The following is a 14,759-nucleotide window of genomic DNA, read 5'->3' on the forward strand; positions in this document are numbered from 1 at the left end:
AAGAATGACGGACAGAGGGAGAGAGACAGACAGACAGAGGGAGAGAGACAGACAGACAGAGGGAGGGGGAGAGACAGATGGAGGGGGAGAGACAGAAGAGGAGAGACAGAAAGAATATGCTTTGGAAGTTTATTAATTGTATCCAGTTCTTCACTTTTTGCTTACCCATGATGCTGAACACCTCGGGCACCACATCCTGTAATATTGTCAGAGAGACATCGCTGCTTCACTTCACTCTCCAAATGCCAAACCTAGCATGACAGCAGCTCAGCCTGGACCACACCCCCCTCCCTGGACCACACCCCTCCCTGGACCACACCCCCCTCCCTGGACCACCCCCCTCCCTGGACCACACCCCCCTCCCTGGACCACCCCCCTCCCTGGACCACACCCCCCTCCCTGGACCACCCCCCTCCCTGGACCACACCCCCCTCCCTGGACCACACCCCCCTCCCTGGACCACACCCCCCTCCCTGGACCACACTCCCCTCCCTGGACCACACCCCCCTCCCTGGACCACACTCCCCTCCCTGGACCACACTCCCCTCCCGGGGGGGGTGTTGTCTGCTTAGGAGCATAGCAGGTGCAGCAGGACCTGATCTGCTCACGCAGGACCTGATCTGCTCACGCAGGACCGGATCTGCTGGTGCAGATGTGCCATATGGACCAGGGCTGGGCTGAGGAAGGGTTGCACAGATTGACTTTGAAATCAAAAGGCTTTTTGTAAAGGGAAAAAGAGGACAAGGGTTGTTTCATATACATATGTAGGGATGAGAGAGAAAGAGTGTGTGCCTCAGGTAGATTTCTATCCTGTCATTATTAAAGGCAGCGAAGATTTAGCAGCAGCCAATATTTGATGGTCTCGCTCTGCCGTATCCGTAGTAACCATTATAGTAGATTTTGTAGGTCGATGTGTTACAATCTGTTCCGTAATACTGCTGTGATTATGAAAGTCCTCTTCCCCTCCAAAGTGTGTTTTTGTGTATTTAGAAAATTAGAAAACTGCAGTGTGTGTGTGTGTGTGTGTGTGTGTGTGTGTGTGTGTGTGTGTGTGTGTGTGTGTGAGTGTGTGTGTGTGTGTGTGCGTGCACGTGTGCATGTTTGCATGAAGAATGCAGGGAGAGTTTTGTTCATACAACACTCAATAGTGTTCAAAAGATGTAAACAGTAGATGTAACACTAATGGTGTTTGACAGAACACACAGCTGCTAATGCTTCCTCTCTCTCTCTCTCTCTCTCTCTCTCTCTCTTTCTCTCTCTCTCTCTCTCTCTTTCTTCGCGTCTTACATCCTTCCTCACACTGCGCGCGCGGCCTCTGAGCAGAGAAGACTAGCGGACTGCACGTGCGCTAATGGCTTTAATTAATATGATGTGATTGCACTTTGTCCTTTAATTCAGTTCCTGCACTTCATTCACACCTCATCGAGTAGACTACAGAAGGTAAAGGTAGAAGGATCTGTGATCTGTGTAGTGAATGCTTCATATGTGTGTGTGTGTGTGTGTGTGTGTGTGTGTGTGTGTGTGTGTGTGTGTGTTACAGTTTCAGGCATCAGTGGATGAAGGCTCCACAGGTGTGGTTGTCAATCTGACTGTGGATGACCGTGATGATCCAGCTACAGGGTCTTGGAGAGTGATCTACTCCATCATCAACGGAGACCCTAACCAGAGCTTTGAGATACACACCAACCCTGACAATAATGAAGGCATGCTGTCTGTGGTTAAGGTAAATCCCCACCACCACCACCACCACCCTGCCTGCTCCACCCTCCTCAGTCCTCAGTACCACTGAACTAGTGCGTCTCCACCTTTCTCCTCTCTCTCAGCCTCTCGACTACGAGAGCACCATGTTTCACACTCTGCTGATAAAGGTGGAGAACGAAGACTTCCTGGTGCCCGGCGTCATTTACGGCCCCAGCTCCACCGCCACGGTGTACGTCAGCGTTCAGGACGTGAACGAGGGTCCCATCTTCTTCCCTGATCCTCTGATTATCACTAAATCAGAGAACATCCCCACCGGCAGCTTCGTGGCCATCCTCAACGCCACCGACCCAGACTACCTCCAGGTCCAGAGCATCAGGTAGGTGATGTCATTTCCTGCATCCTGCACATCAGTAACTGATGAAACACCAATCAGGTGAGAAAGTCGGCTTCTCTTTCAGTCTGTGACCCTGGAACCTCATGTTCAGGAGTTTTGGGCTTTGTTCCTGCGGGAGAGGACTGGGTTCCTCCTTATATTCGCTTCTCTCTGGTGCCAGATGCTGAAGACAGCAGCACGTGTATCTCAGACTCATCCCACCTACCCACGCTCCTCCCACTTACCCACGCTCCTCCCACCTACCTAAGCTCCTCCCACCTGCCCACGTTCCTCCCACCTGCCCACACTCCTCCCACCACCTGCCCAAGCTCTTCCCACCTGCCCACGCTCCTCCCACCTGTCCACACTCCTCCCACTTGTCCACTCGACCCTACTTGTCCAGACTCCTCCTACCTGTCCATGCTCCTCCTACCTGCCTAAGCTCCTCCCACCTGTCCACGCTCCTCCCACCACCTGCCCAAGCTCTTCCCACCTGCCCACGCTCCTCCCACCTGTCCACACTCCTCCCACTTGTCCACTCGACCCTACTTGTCCAGAATCCTCCTACCTGTCCATGCTCCTCCTACCTGCCTAAGCTCCTCCCACCTGTCCACGCTCCTCCCACCCACCCATGCTCCTTCACTTCAGATATCCTGACAGTCGAGCTGTTGTCATAGACTGGTGCTCTGCATCACAGATTTCGACCATCTGTACAGACCATCATTTCATCGCCCTGCTACATGTGAGACCATTTCTCTAGAGCCACAATCGCTCAAATAGCTTCTCAAGTGCCCAGGAGGAATGCTGCCTTTACTGCATGAGCCGGAGGAAGTCATTATTCAGCCATCTTGCACTATTATCTTTACAGCGTGTGTGTGGCAGTGAAGCACATAGCTGGACCATTACTTTAATCCTAACAGTCCGATGAGTCCCCGGGTGGCAGATAAGGTCTATTACCTTTAACGCATGGAACAGTCAGATAACACCCTGCTAGCTGTAATGGAGCCTCATTTTATCTGTATGTAGATTTAGAGGGAGGGGCCATGGCAGAGTGGAGAGATACATGCAGCTTTACGCTCAGACCTCCCACCCCCCATTACATCTTACACGTCTCCCCCCATTACAGCACTTACACATCTTCTCCCTAAGCGTCTGATTCGTTTTTTTTTTTCTTTTTGGTTCATGTTATGATATAAATCCCCCAAACATAGACCTGTTATGGCTGATTATTATTATTATTATATATAATACTTTTTCTGTTATATTATGTGTCATTTCTTTAGACAAATGTTACTGCAGAGGAGTGAGTGGCTTTTGAAAATTGTTTTCATGAACCTGACCTCAAAATTGCAGCAACGGTGTCTTTGGGTGTCAGAAGCATCATGCTGTTAAATAATAAACATCAAAGACACTTTGGACCATTGAGGTCTTAAAGATAAGCACTGTGGTCTTAAGGAGAAGCGTTATGGTCTGAAGGAGAAACGCTGTGGTCTTAAGGAGAAGTGCTGTGGTCTTAAGAAGAAATGCTGTGGTCTTAATGAGAAATGCTGTGGTCTTAAGGAGAAACGCTGTGGTCTTAAGGAGAAGTGCTGTGGTCTTAAGGAGAAAGGCTGTGGTCTTAAGGAGAAGCGCTGTGATCTGAAGCACTGTGGTCTTAAGGAGAAGCGCTGTGGTCTTAAGGAGAAGCGCTGTGGTCTTAAGGATAAGCGCTGTGGTCTTAAGTAGAAGCGCTGTGGTCTTAAGGAGAAGCGCTGTGGTCTTAAGGATAAGTGCTGTGGTCTGAAGGAGAAGCGCTGCGGTCTTAAGGATAAGCGCTGTGGTCTTAAAAAGAAGCGCTGTGGTCTTAAGGATAAGTGCTGTGGTCTTAAAGAGAAGCGCTGTGGTCTTAAGGAGAAGCGCTGTGGTCTTAAGGATAAGTGCTGTGGTCTTAAGGAGAAGCGCTGTGGTCTTAAGGAGAAGCGCTGTGGTCTTAAGGAGAAGTGCTGTGGTCTTAAGGAGATGCGCTGTGGTCTTAAGGAGAAGCACTGTGGTCTTAAGGATAAGTGCTGTGGTCTGAAGGAGAAGCATTGTTGGAGATTCCTCTCCTCTTCTTGCTTATTCTGAGTGTAAACATTCTTCGAAGCCCAAACCCAGAAAAGTGCAGACGCAGAGATGTTGAACATGGCCTCAGGTGTTGGGCGATCAGCAGGCTTGAGCTGCCACCTGATTGGCCAGTCCCAGGTATGACACATTGAGCCTCTGCAGGACTGGGCTCTGTGTCTCCACTCTCTCAGCTTTAGACCTCTTGCTGCAGTGTGTACTTGCATCACCCATAAATATGGAGTTCATGGAGCTCCGTGAGTGTTTTCCCCACACACTCTCTCCATCACTCTGCTGGGATCTCTGCAGGCTTTGCACAGCAATTCAATGGTCTATTTTTTTTTTCTTTTTTCTTTTCACTTTCATAATTCTCATAGTGAAAGAGAAACGCAACAGATTGCAGATACAAATGGCACATCTAAACCAACTCTGGATCTTTCAGAAGCTCTCTGCATAATGCAGTGATGACCCAATCAACACTCACCTGGCTCAGTTCTTCTTCTGTTCACTAATTTTTGGTCCCATGGAATGGAGGCAAAATGTCATTCCTGCTCACTTCACTACATAGTCTACACATTCCCCAAGGGCAGATAAACACCCTGAAATAAAATGTGCACTTCTGCACTTACCCATATTCACAGGAAAAATGCCGAAAATAAACCTATAAAAAAAACTCTGAGAGTCTTGCTAATGATATTTTCATTTTTCAGTGTGTCTGACAGGCATCCTACAGGAGTGATACTATATGCTAATAGCTGTTTTCCCCCATAATCATAAATTCATCTCTGTTAATTGCAGTATTTTATTTTGTGTGCATGTGTGTGTGCCTATGTGTGTGTGCCTGTGTGTATGTGGGCGTGTGCATGTGTGTGTGTTTGCGTGTGTGTGTTTGCATGTGTATATGTGTGTACATGAGTGAAATTAGTTCAGTGTAAATTATGCTGTGCTTTCTTAGTTCAGAGGAGGTTAGATGAACTCCAGGGTTTGGTGGTTGTGTGAGGTGTTTTTATGAGGTAATTCTGTGAGCTGGATCTGTGTGATGGTTCTCTGAGCTGGTTCTGTGAGGTGGTTCTCTGAGCTGGTTCTGTGAGATGCTCTCTGAGCTGGTTCTGTGTTGTGGTTCTCTGAGCTGGTTCTGTGAGGTGGTTCTGTGTGAGTGAATTCTGATGCTCCTGTGGTTGTCTGGGCCAGATTCTTTTCTCGAGTATTTTGGACCCATGCCTTTATTCTGGAACAACACACCTGACCGTGGACTTGTGTGGATGTCCTTCTGTCTGTCTCTCTTTATGTTCTCTCTTTCACTTTTGGTTTTTGTCAGTTTCTCTATCACGCTTGCTATCTCCACTCTCTCTCTCTCTCTCTCTCTCTCTCTCCCTCTCTTCCTCTTTCTATGCTTGTGGCTGTGTTTGATCTCTTTTTGCCAAAGAAAGAGCCTTTGAAGTGTCTTAGTTTACACCTGAGGGGACAGAAGGTAGAGAGGGAGGGAGAGGGAGAGAGAAAGACAGAGGGAGGAGGGGACAGATAGAGAGAGAAAGACAGAGGGACGGCAGAATGCAGAGAGAGAAAGGGAGAGAAAGGGAGCATTGGACAAAAACAAGAGACAGATGGACAGCTCACTGTCTCCTCACTGGAGGAGAACAAGAAGAAAGATGCTAATATCTCGTATTTCAGTTTTATGAGTTTCTGTGAAAAGATGTTTGTTGATTGTCTTGATTGTTAGCACTGAATATTAGTGTAGTCTGTAGTACGGTAGGTGTGTGTGCTTTTACTTCAACTGTGTGTAAGAAGAGTGTGTGTTTGAGAAGTGAAGCATACTTAATCTGTGTGGTTAGAAGAGTGTGTGTTTGAGAGGTGAAGCATACTTAATCTTTGTGGATAGAAGAGTGTGTGTTTGAGAGGTGAAGCATACTTAATCTGTTGAAATGACGTTGAAAGCAGAGAAGCTCAGGTAGGATTCTACTTACCCTGAAAAATCGCTCTGTCAGACTATATATGAGCTCTGTATAAATTATTCACTAATTGTCACTCTTTGTGTGTGTGGGTGTGCTGGAGAGTTAAAAAAAGAATTTAGTTCCCAAAAGATGTCAAGGGAAAATGAGACAGACAGGTTACCCAATCATTTTGCTGTGGTGGTATGGAAAGGCATCTGATTGGCTGTGCAGTGTGCAGCAGGGGGCGTCCTTCTCCCTCCCCCTGAGCTCTCCTTCACTCTGGGATTTATCAGAAAGTTCACTTCCAAAAGTAGCACTGAATTTAGCTTCTGAAAAGTTGCTACCCAGTCATATCGTTTCTTTCTCTTTCTGTGCGGTATATATGGTGCAGTATTGCTGCTATTCCTAGCGGTGAGCTCTTCTGGTCTTAAACTTATAATGTCATTCCTGGGATCTGTTAGTCACTCAATTTTTAGGCTCAAGTGGCCTCACTGGGACAACCCTGGTTTTAACCTCCACATCCTCTTAATGCTTTTAATCTCTGGTATTTTCCTGACTACTTCCAATGTCTTTCGTTGTATGTTTCATATCTTGGGGGGGGTTAGGGGGTGACCTGTGAGGTCATGTGACCTACATGGAGGCCAACATTAATTAATCTACTTCATTCGGTTACTAGATCGTTAGATGACGGTTGTTAGATGAGGAAGTGTTTTCTCCTTGTTATGGACATCAGGGACATCTTTAATTGCAGTTTCCTCCAAAGTCATAGGTGTCCAATGGAGAAGCTTCCAGATTTTCCCAATTTAACCACTTTGGATTTCTGTGTCTGGGGTCCAGACACTTGTTTACTCTGTGAAGATATGGATTCTTATCTCAAAGACAGAACTGCTGTTGCTTGTGCTAGCGTTGAGACAGAGGTCAGAGTTGAAAGGTCATCAGGTGGACAGCACATACTGGATCTCTCCAGGACCTGAGGTGCAGCAACATGGCAGCAGGTGCTCTCCAGTCAAAATGTGACTTTAAAAGGCAGTTTGTGCTAGAAGTTATAAAGATCTGTAGAATAATGAGGGTCTGCAAGCAACACTGAAGCATGGTGGAGATTCATTTGAAGTGAACGGCTACATTTCAGAAGATGGAGTTGACAGGATTGATGTCCTCAGTGCTGGGAAATACAGGCAGATATATGTCAATCATTCAGTACCAACAGGGAGGCGTCTGACGGGCTCTACGTTTAATCTGCACTTCTGTTCATGAACGCGTTCTTACTTGTTGATTTTGTTGTAATTTATGTTGTGTTTTTTGTTGTTTTTGTTGTGGTTTATGCTGTGGTTTTGTTGTGATTTATGCTGTATTTTGTTGTGGCTTATGTTGGGGTTTTTGTTGTGGCTTATGTTGGGGTTTTTGTTGTTGTTTTTGTTGCAGTTTATGTTGTGGTGGTCTGTCACGCGTGTGTATGATTTGCGATCCATACAGGTGACACGTGTTCAGTCTCATGTTCTTCGCACGTGACATTTCAGAGATATCAAACAGCAGCAGTGGTATCATGAGAACAGACGACATCATGAGAACGTTGGTCTGAGTCTGATACAGCTCTATCTGCTGATTCTAGATTTACACCTCCCATCACCTGTCAGGGTGACTAAAGTGATGGTAAACTGGATGTCCCCAAGGCCGCACATGTATCATCACTTGATATGGGTCACTGTGCTAACGTGCGCTAATGTGTATGTATGCTAGCATTCTTTTGGAAGGAACTTGACCACACGGGCAAGTGGAAAGATCTGAATGTTTCAAAGCTCTAAGGGCTCCTCTGTTTGATATTCACAAATGGAAACAGAAGAAAAGAGGCTTCAAAGAAAGAAGATGAAACTGTGATTATTCCGTTTGATTTGTGATGTGCTTGTTTACCTCTTATGGTTTAATCTCACAAAACCCCATTACTATTCATATCGTGTTTCCCTGTGGAACAGCATATATAAAGTTATGCCGCACACCAAGCCCATATAATAATGCATTATTTAAGTTCACTATTATAACTATTTTATTAATAATGCATTATTTATGTAAGGTAACCATTATTGCTATTTTACTATAAATGCATTATTTATGTAAGTTAACAATTATTACTATTTCATTAATAATGCATTATTTATGTAAGTGAACCATTATTACTAATTCCTTTGGGTTTTCTTTTTTATTAACATTTATTATTCCTATTTTTAGTCTAATGTACAGTAATTCTAAATATATATTGTAATTTTAGAGCTGTCAGCTATATGTGTGTGACACAGATGAGTAGACACTGAACTACCCTACAGGTGCTGCTCAGTGGTTGGCTGCAGAGAGACGTGTGTGCCTTCCTGCAGTACCTGTGCCCGTGTAGGTGTCTGTCTTCACGCTCTGTGTGTGACATGCTCTCCCCATCTGTGTGCAAGTTTCACAGAGCGTCACTGTGTTTTGCTGTGTCTGGTAATAAGTAATATACCAAACATACTGCCCCATGGGACTACACTTACATACAGCACACAGGACAGGTAAAAATAGAGCCGTTTTCAACTAGAAACATAAAACAAAGATATATAGATGAATAATGAATCATGTTCATTAAGATAGTTATATTACTTATCTTCATGTTTTTGAAGTGTTCTAGAAACAGGACATCGCTGTGTCCTCCATGTTAGCCTCCATGGTCTGTGTTGTGTTAGAGAAACTTCCAGCATACCTGTTTGAAGTTTCTCACAGTGGCTAGTTTACAGACACACCACATTAGGGTGTGGTGCTCTAGAAGTCCTTCCTGGGCTTTATCATTGGTGGTAGTCCTGCACTGCTTTGAGGAGAACTTTGAACTGATGTCTTGCTCAGGAGAAATGAGATCTGAAATAGTCTCCATGATTCATAATTCAGCACCTCTTCCCTTTTCTGGCCATAGGAAAGTTAAAAGCTCTGAAAGAAAGATGTGAGAGAGAGATCAGAGACACAGTAGGAAGGAGAGATGGAAAAGGCAGTTTGAAAGAACTTCAGGACTACAAGGTTGGAGATCACAAACTGCCACGAATCGTATTGTGAAGACTGGAGGAATTATTGCACTGATACTGTCATATATAACAAAAGTCAAATGTAACATTTTTCAAAGGATGATATAGGTCTGATATAGGTCTGATTTGGTTGTTCATATTCTATGTCATATGTGAATGTCATTATATTTGTCACGTAGGGCAACGCCCCCTCTCGTAGCTGTCACTCTGGGTTCCCTCATGTCTGTGTTCCCTGCCTGTTTGTCCCGCCCTGCTCGTTTATTTTGATGATTCCTCGTTTGTTACCACGCCCCTGTGTCATTGTTCACCTGTCCCTAGTTTGGTTCTATGTATATAAGTCCCGTCATTCCCCAGTCGTGTCATCCGTGATTTTGTCTATCCAGTTGTTCATGTTGTGAGTATTGTTTCCGCTGCCTGTATTCCTGCCTGTTCCGTGTTTCCCGTCGTGTTTACCGATATGTCTGTTCGTATTTCATGTCTGGACTGCCTGCCTGTTATGACCCATGCCTGTTATGACCCATGCCTGTTATGACCCATGCCTGTTATGACCCCTGCCTGTTATGACCCATGCCTGTATATATGACTCTGCTTTTGGTATTCCCCGTATTAAATCTCGCTCATCTCAGCGATTGTGTCCGTCTCCTCGCTCCGTGGCCCGAGCCACGTTACAATATTCAAAATAACGACTAATACTGCTGTGTTTTGTTTGTTTAGTTTGTTGTTAGTAGTTGTTTTTCTTTTTAAGTGTGCGCGGTAGTGCTAACACCTGTACTGATGGGGCGGGAGTGTAATGCTGGTTTATACTGAGCTGCATTGTTGTTGTGAACAGCGTGTTTTGGCTGTCAGTAAAAGAGACGCTATGGCAGATGGATCCAGTCAGCTGTTGATGAGGGGGGTGATATGAGGAAGGAAACTGCTCCTGTGTCTGGAAGGTTTAGCCTACAGGGTCCTGGAAGGGAGGAGATGGGTGAGGGCGTGTCCAGGGCAGGAGGGCGTGTCCAGGGTGGGTGGGGACTTCACTGATTTGCCCTCGTGAGCACCAATGATCTTCTCTGCTGTTTGTTCACTGTCTGTTTCTGTCCCATGTCTGAAGGGCAGATAAACTGCCATCGCCTGCATGTGACGCCCCAGACACAGACCAGATGCATTTTCTCATTTGTTACTATAATAAACAGAAATCCATACAGACACGTAATAACACAGGATGCGTGTAAGTATTTATGTGAGTGCTGTGATCTGTGCACCACCTGGAGGGAAATTGTAAGTCTGTTACCTGAGACCACAGAGGTGTGTAGCGTACCGTCTTTGACATGTCACCCTCCACGGGGACTGGGTGATATTTACACACACCTAAGAGATGGTAATGAGGGAGAGTAATGGGGTTCCTTCCTAAATTATTCACTAATTGTCACTCTTTGTGTGTGTGTGTGTGTGTGTGTGTGTGTGTGTGTGTGTGTGTGTGTGTGTGTGTGTGTGTGTGTGTGTGTGTGTGTGTGTGTGTGTGTGTGTGTGTGTGTGTGCGAGCACGCACATTAAACCCAGGCAGACTAGTGCTAATGGTAGAAACTTTCAAAGTAATAAAATTCAGAACACGCTGAAATCGCGTTTGATGTCAGAATTACTCTTCTCTCTCTCTCATCCCTTCTCCTCTCTCCATCCCTCTCCTCTCTTGTCCTCTCTCTCCTCTCCTCCTCTCCTCTCTTCTCCTCTCCCTCCTCTCTTGTCCTCTCCCCCTCTACTTTTTCCTCTCCTCTACTCTCCTCTCCTCCCTTCTTCTTGTTCTTTACCTCCTTTGTTTGCAGCTCGTACACTCTGGTTTGCTGGTGTGACCTACACGCACTGTTTCCAGGGATTTAAGTGATGTTATTGGGAATCCTTCTTGTTTATTTACAAAAGACACATCACCTATTTAGTGATGCTGCACAGACCATTGAAGTTACTCTGCCTCTTTTGGTTGTGTGTGTGTTTCCATCTGTGTGTGTGTGTGTGTGTCACTGTGACACCCTATACGTTCCTGTTTCGGGGCCCCCTGCAGTAAAACACCCCTGGCAGTCTCCAGTAATGTAAAGCTCCTCCTCTTCTGGAACTTCATGATCAAAGAGACTTGCAGGAAGAAGAATATCAACGCAGAAGCTGCTGGAGTTCTCACTGTCATGAAGAAGGGACAGAGGACCAAACCTGGCACATCCCAGAATTCACTCTGCTCAGCGAAACCAAGAACCAGCACGAGAGAGCGTTACGCAGAGACCGAGCGTTACGCAGAGACCGAGCGTTACGGAGAGACCGAGCGTTACGGAGAGACCGAGCGTTACGGAGAGACCGAGCGTTACGAAGAGTCCGAGCGTTACGGAGAGACCGAGCGTTACGAAGAGACCGAGCGTTACGAAGAGACCGAGCGTTACAGAGAGACCGAGCGTTACAGAGAGACCGAGCGTTACGAAGAGACCGAGCGTTACAGAGAGACCGAGCGTTACGAAGAGACCGAGTGTTACAGAGAGAAGTGGGCTCTCTGTGCTCGGTTGCTCATGTCTGACTGTATGCGCCCCATCGGTTTGCTCACATGCAGGAGCGCAGCTGATCAGGCCACTGTTTTCTGTTTTCTTTTGTTCAGCAGTGATCTGAAGTCTTCTGGTGTGATGAAATACACATCACAGAGGTGATGAGGAGAGACAGCTCCACACAGCACGTTGACATTGTTTTATGGGTTGTGTGTTCACCTGTGTGCTGCTGAACCAGTGTAGAACTTAGTCTGTATCTCATGGCATTGTTACAATAGACCTACTATTTTACCCCACATGTGGACCACACCCACTGTATTAACCCCACTCACAGGCCAGACTTGACCTATTACCCCACTCAGGATCTATTCTATTTGTAAAATTGTGTGTGTGTCTGCCCAAGGTAACATAACCTGACCTGAGTCCTACATTTGCTGATTAAAGACTCCTTATCATAAAGATTTAGACCTGACTTCATCTCTAACTTGATGTGTGGTTAAACGAGTCACACTGCTGAATGACTAATGACTGCCACATCTCCACACACCCCCACACATCTCCACACATCCACACGTCTCCACACACCCCCACACATCTCCACACACCCCCACACATCTCCACACACCCACACGTCTCCACACACACCCACACATCTCCACCCACACACCCCCACACATCTCCACCCACACACCCCCACACATCTCCACCCACACACACCCACACATCTCCACACACCCACACGTCTCCACACACCCCCACACATCTCCACCCACACACACCCACACATCTCCACACACCCACACGTCTCCACACACCCCCACACATCTCCACCCACACACACCCACACATCTCCACACACCCACACGTCTCCACACACACCCACACATCTCCACCCACACACCCCCACACATCTCTACCCACACTCACACGTCTCCACCCACACACACCCACATGTCTCCACCCACACACCCCCACACATCTCCACACACACCCACACGTCTCCACACACACCCACACGTCTCCACACACCCCCACACATCTCCACACACACTCACACGTCTCCACCCACACACACCCACACGTCTCCACCCACACACCCCCACACATCTCCACCCACACTCACACGTCTCCACCCACACACACCCACACGTCTCCACCCACACACCCCCACACATCTCCACACACACTCACACGTCTCCACACACACCCACACATCTCCACACACACCCACACGTCTCCACCCACACACCCCCACACATCTCCACACACACTCACACGTCTCCACACACCCCCACACATCTCCACCCACACTCACACGTCTCCACCCACACACACCCACACGTCTCCACCCACACACCCCCACACATCTCCACACACACCCACACATCTCCACACACACTCACGTCTCCACACACCCCCACACGTCTCCACCCACACTCACACGTCTCCACCCACACACACCCACACGTCTCCACCCACACATCTCCACCCACACATCTCCACACACACTCACACGTCTCCACCCACACGTCTCCACCCACACACACCCACACATCTCCACACACCCACACGTCTCCACACACACCCACACATCTCCACACACCCCAAACATCTCCACCCACACTCACACGTCTCCACCCACACACACACCCACACGTCTCCACCCACACACACCCACACATCTCCACACACCCACATGTCTCCACACACACCCACACATCTCCACACACCCACACGTCTCCACACACAGCCACACGTCTCCACACAGCCACACGTCTCCACACATACCCACACGTCTGCACACACACCCCACACGTCTCCACACATACCCACACATCTCCACACACACCCACAAGTCTCCACACACCCCCACACATCTCCATACCCACACATCTCCACCCATACCCACACATCTCTACACACACCCACACATCCACACATCTCCACATTCATTCATTATGTCACATATACACACCTTGATTCACATCACCTTGTACCTTTGTATGTGAGCTGTCCCGTCTGTATGTGAGGTGTCCTGTCTGTATGTGAGGTGTCTCGTCTGCATGTGAGCTGTCCCGTCTGTATGTGAGGTGTCCCGTCTGTATGTGAGGTGTCCCGTCTGCATGTGAGGTGTCCCGTCTGTATGTGAGCTGTCCCGTCTGTATGTGAGCTGTCCCGTCTGCATGTGAGCTGTCCCGTCTGCATGTGAGCTGTCCCGTCTGCATGTGAGCTGTCTTGTCTGCATGTGAGCTGTCCCGTCTGTATGTGTTTCAGTCATATAGTGGTTTTAACAATAAACAGTAGTTTTATTTCCATATCACACTGTGTGTTTGAGACCTCAGAGCAGACACAGCATGTGCCACATCTCAGCTGAGGGACACCACTGCTGACACTTCTAGGTGGTATGACCTCTGACCCTGAAGCAGCAAGCCCACAGGGCATTCAGAAGCTGCTAGAGAGCACAAGTGCATGCTGGGACACTTGTGCGTAGTGAGAGAGGAGGGGCCTCTGGCAGCGCTGGTGTGCAGAGACTGAAGCAGAAGGTGTGAGACGCGAGGCTGGAGACAGCAGGAAGGCTCGGCTCTCCGCTCATTAAGACTTCTCTACTTCATTAAGACTTCTCTACTGGTGCAAAGTGCAACACTTTGTTCCTTATTATGATAATAAACATTCTATGTGATGCATGGCAGAGGTACGATCATTTATGGAAATAATTTGTGTGCTGTGTTTTTTGTTACCTCATTTCTGCAGTTTAGGTCTCAGCTGGTGATCTCCCACAAAAAATATAGTGTGTGTGTGTGTGTGTGTGTGTGTGTGTGTGTGTGGTGTGTGTGTGTGTGTGTGTGTGTGTGTGCGCGCGTGCGCGCGCGCGCGTGTGGCATGTACTAGTATGTTTGTATATCTGTCCAAATGTTCCAAATGAGATATTGGAGCCGATGCTCCACTAGACTGGTTTAATGAGTTTCAGTTCAAATCTTGACTTAATTGAATGAACACTTATCTAACTCTGTCCTCCGTATCCCTGGAGATTCAGCAAACTGCTCAGATCATCTCCTCTACTGTAGCATGTGGAGGTGGAGGAGTTCACTCCCACCTCCAGGGGGGTGGGTGTCTCACTCCTGCGGGGCACAGCTCCGTGTCC

At 47.5% G+C, this 14,759-nt stretch overlaps 1 protein-coding gene across 1 annotated transcript in view; it reads left to right on the forward strand.

Moving 5' to 3' along the window:
- The window catches only part of cdh13 (cadherin 13, H-cadherin (heart)), a 276,068-nt gene that overhangs the window by 236,047 nt on the left and 25,262 nt on the right, over positions 1 to 14,759 (forward strand). Inside the window, exons 10-11 of the mRNA XM_076985430.1 lie at positions 1,541 to 1,723; positions 1,824 to 2,077. Coding sequence (XP_076841545.1) covers positions 1,541 to 1,723; positions 1,824 to 2,077 — 437 coding nt within the window. The remainder of the gene's footprint in view (positions 1 to 1,540; positions 1,724 to 1,823; positions 2,078 to 14,759) is intronic.

The sequence above is a fragment of the Brachyhypopomus gauderio genome, chromosome 2 (genome assembly GCF_052324685.1).
Source record: "Brachyhypopomus gauderio isolate BG-103 chromosome 2, BGAUD_0.2, whole genome shotgun sequence".
Lineage (NCBI taxonomy): Eukaryota > Metazoa > Chordata > Actinopteri > Gymnotiformes > Hypopomidae > Brachyhypopomus > Brachyhypopomus gauderio.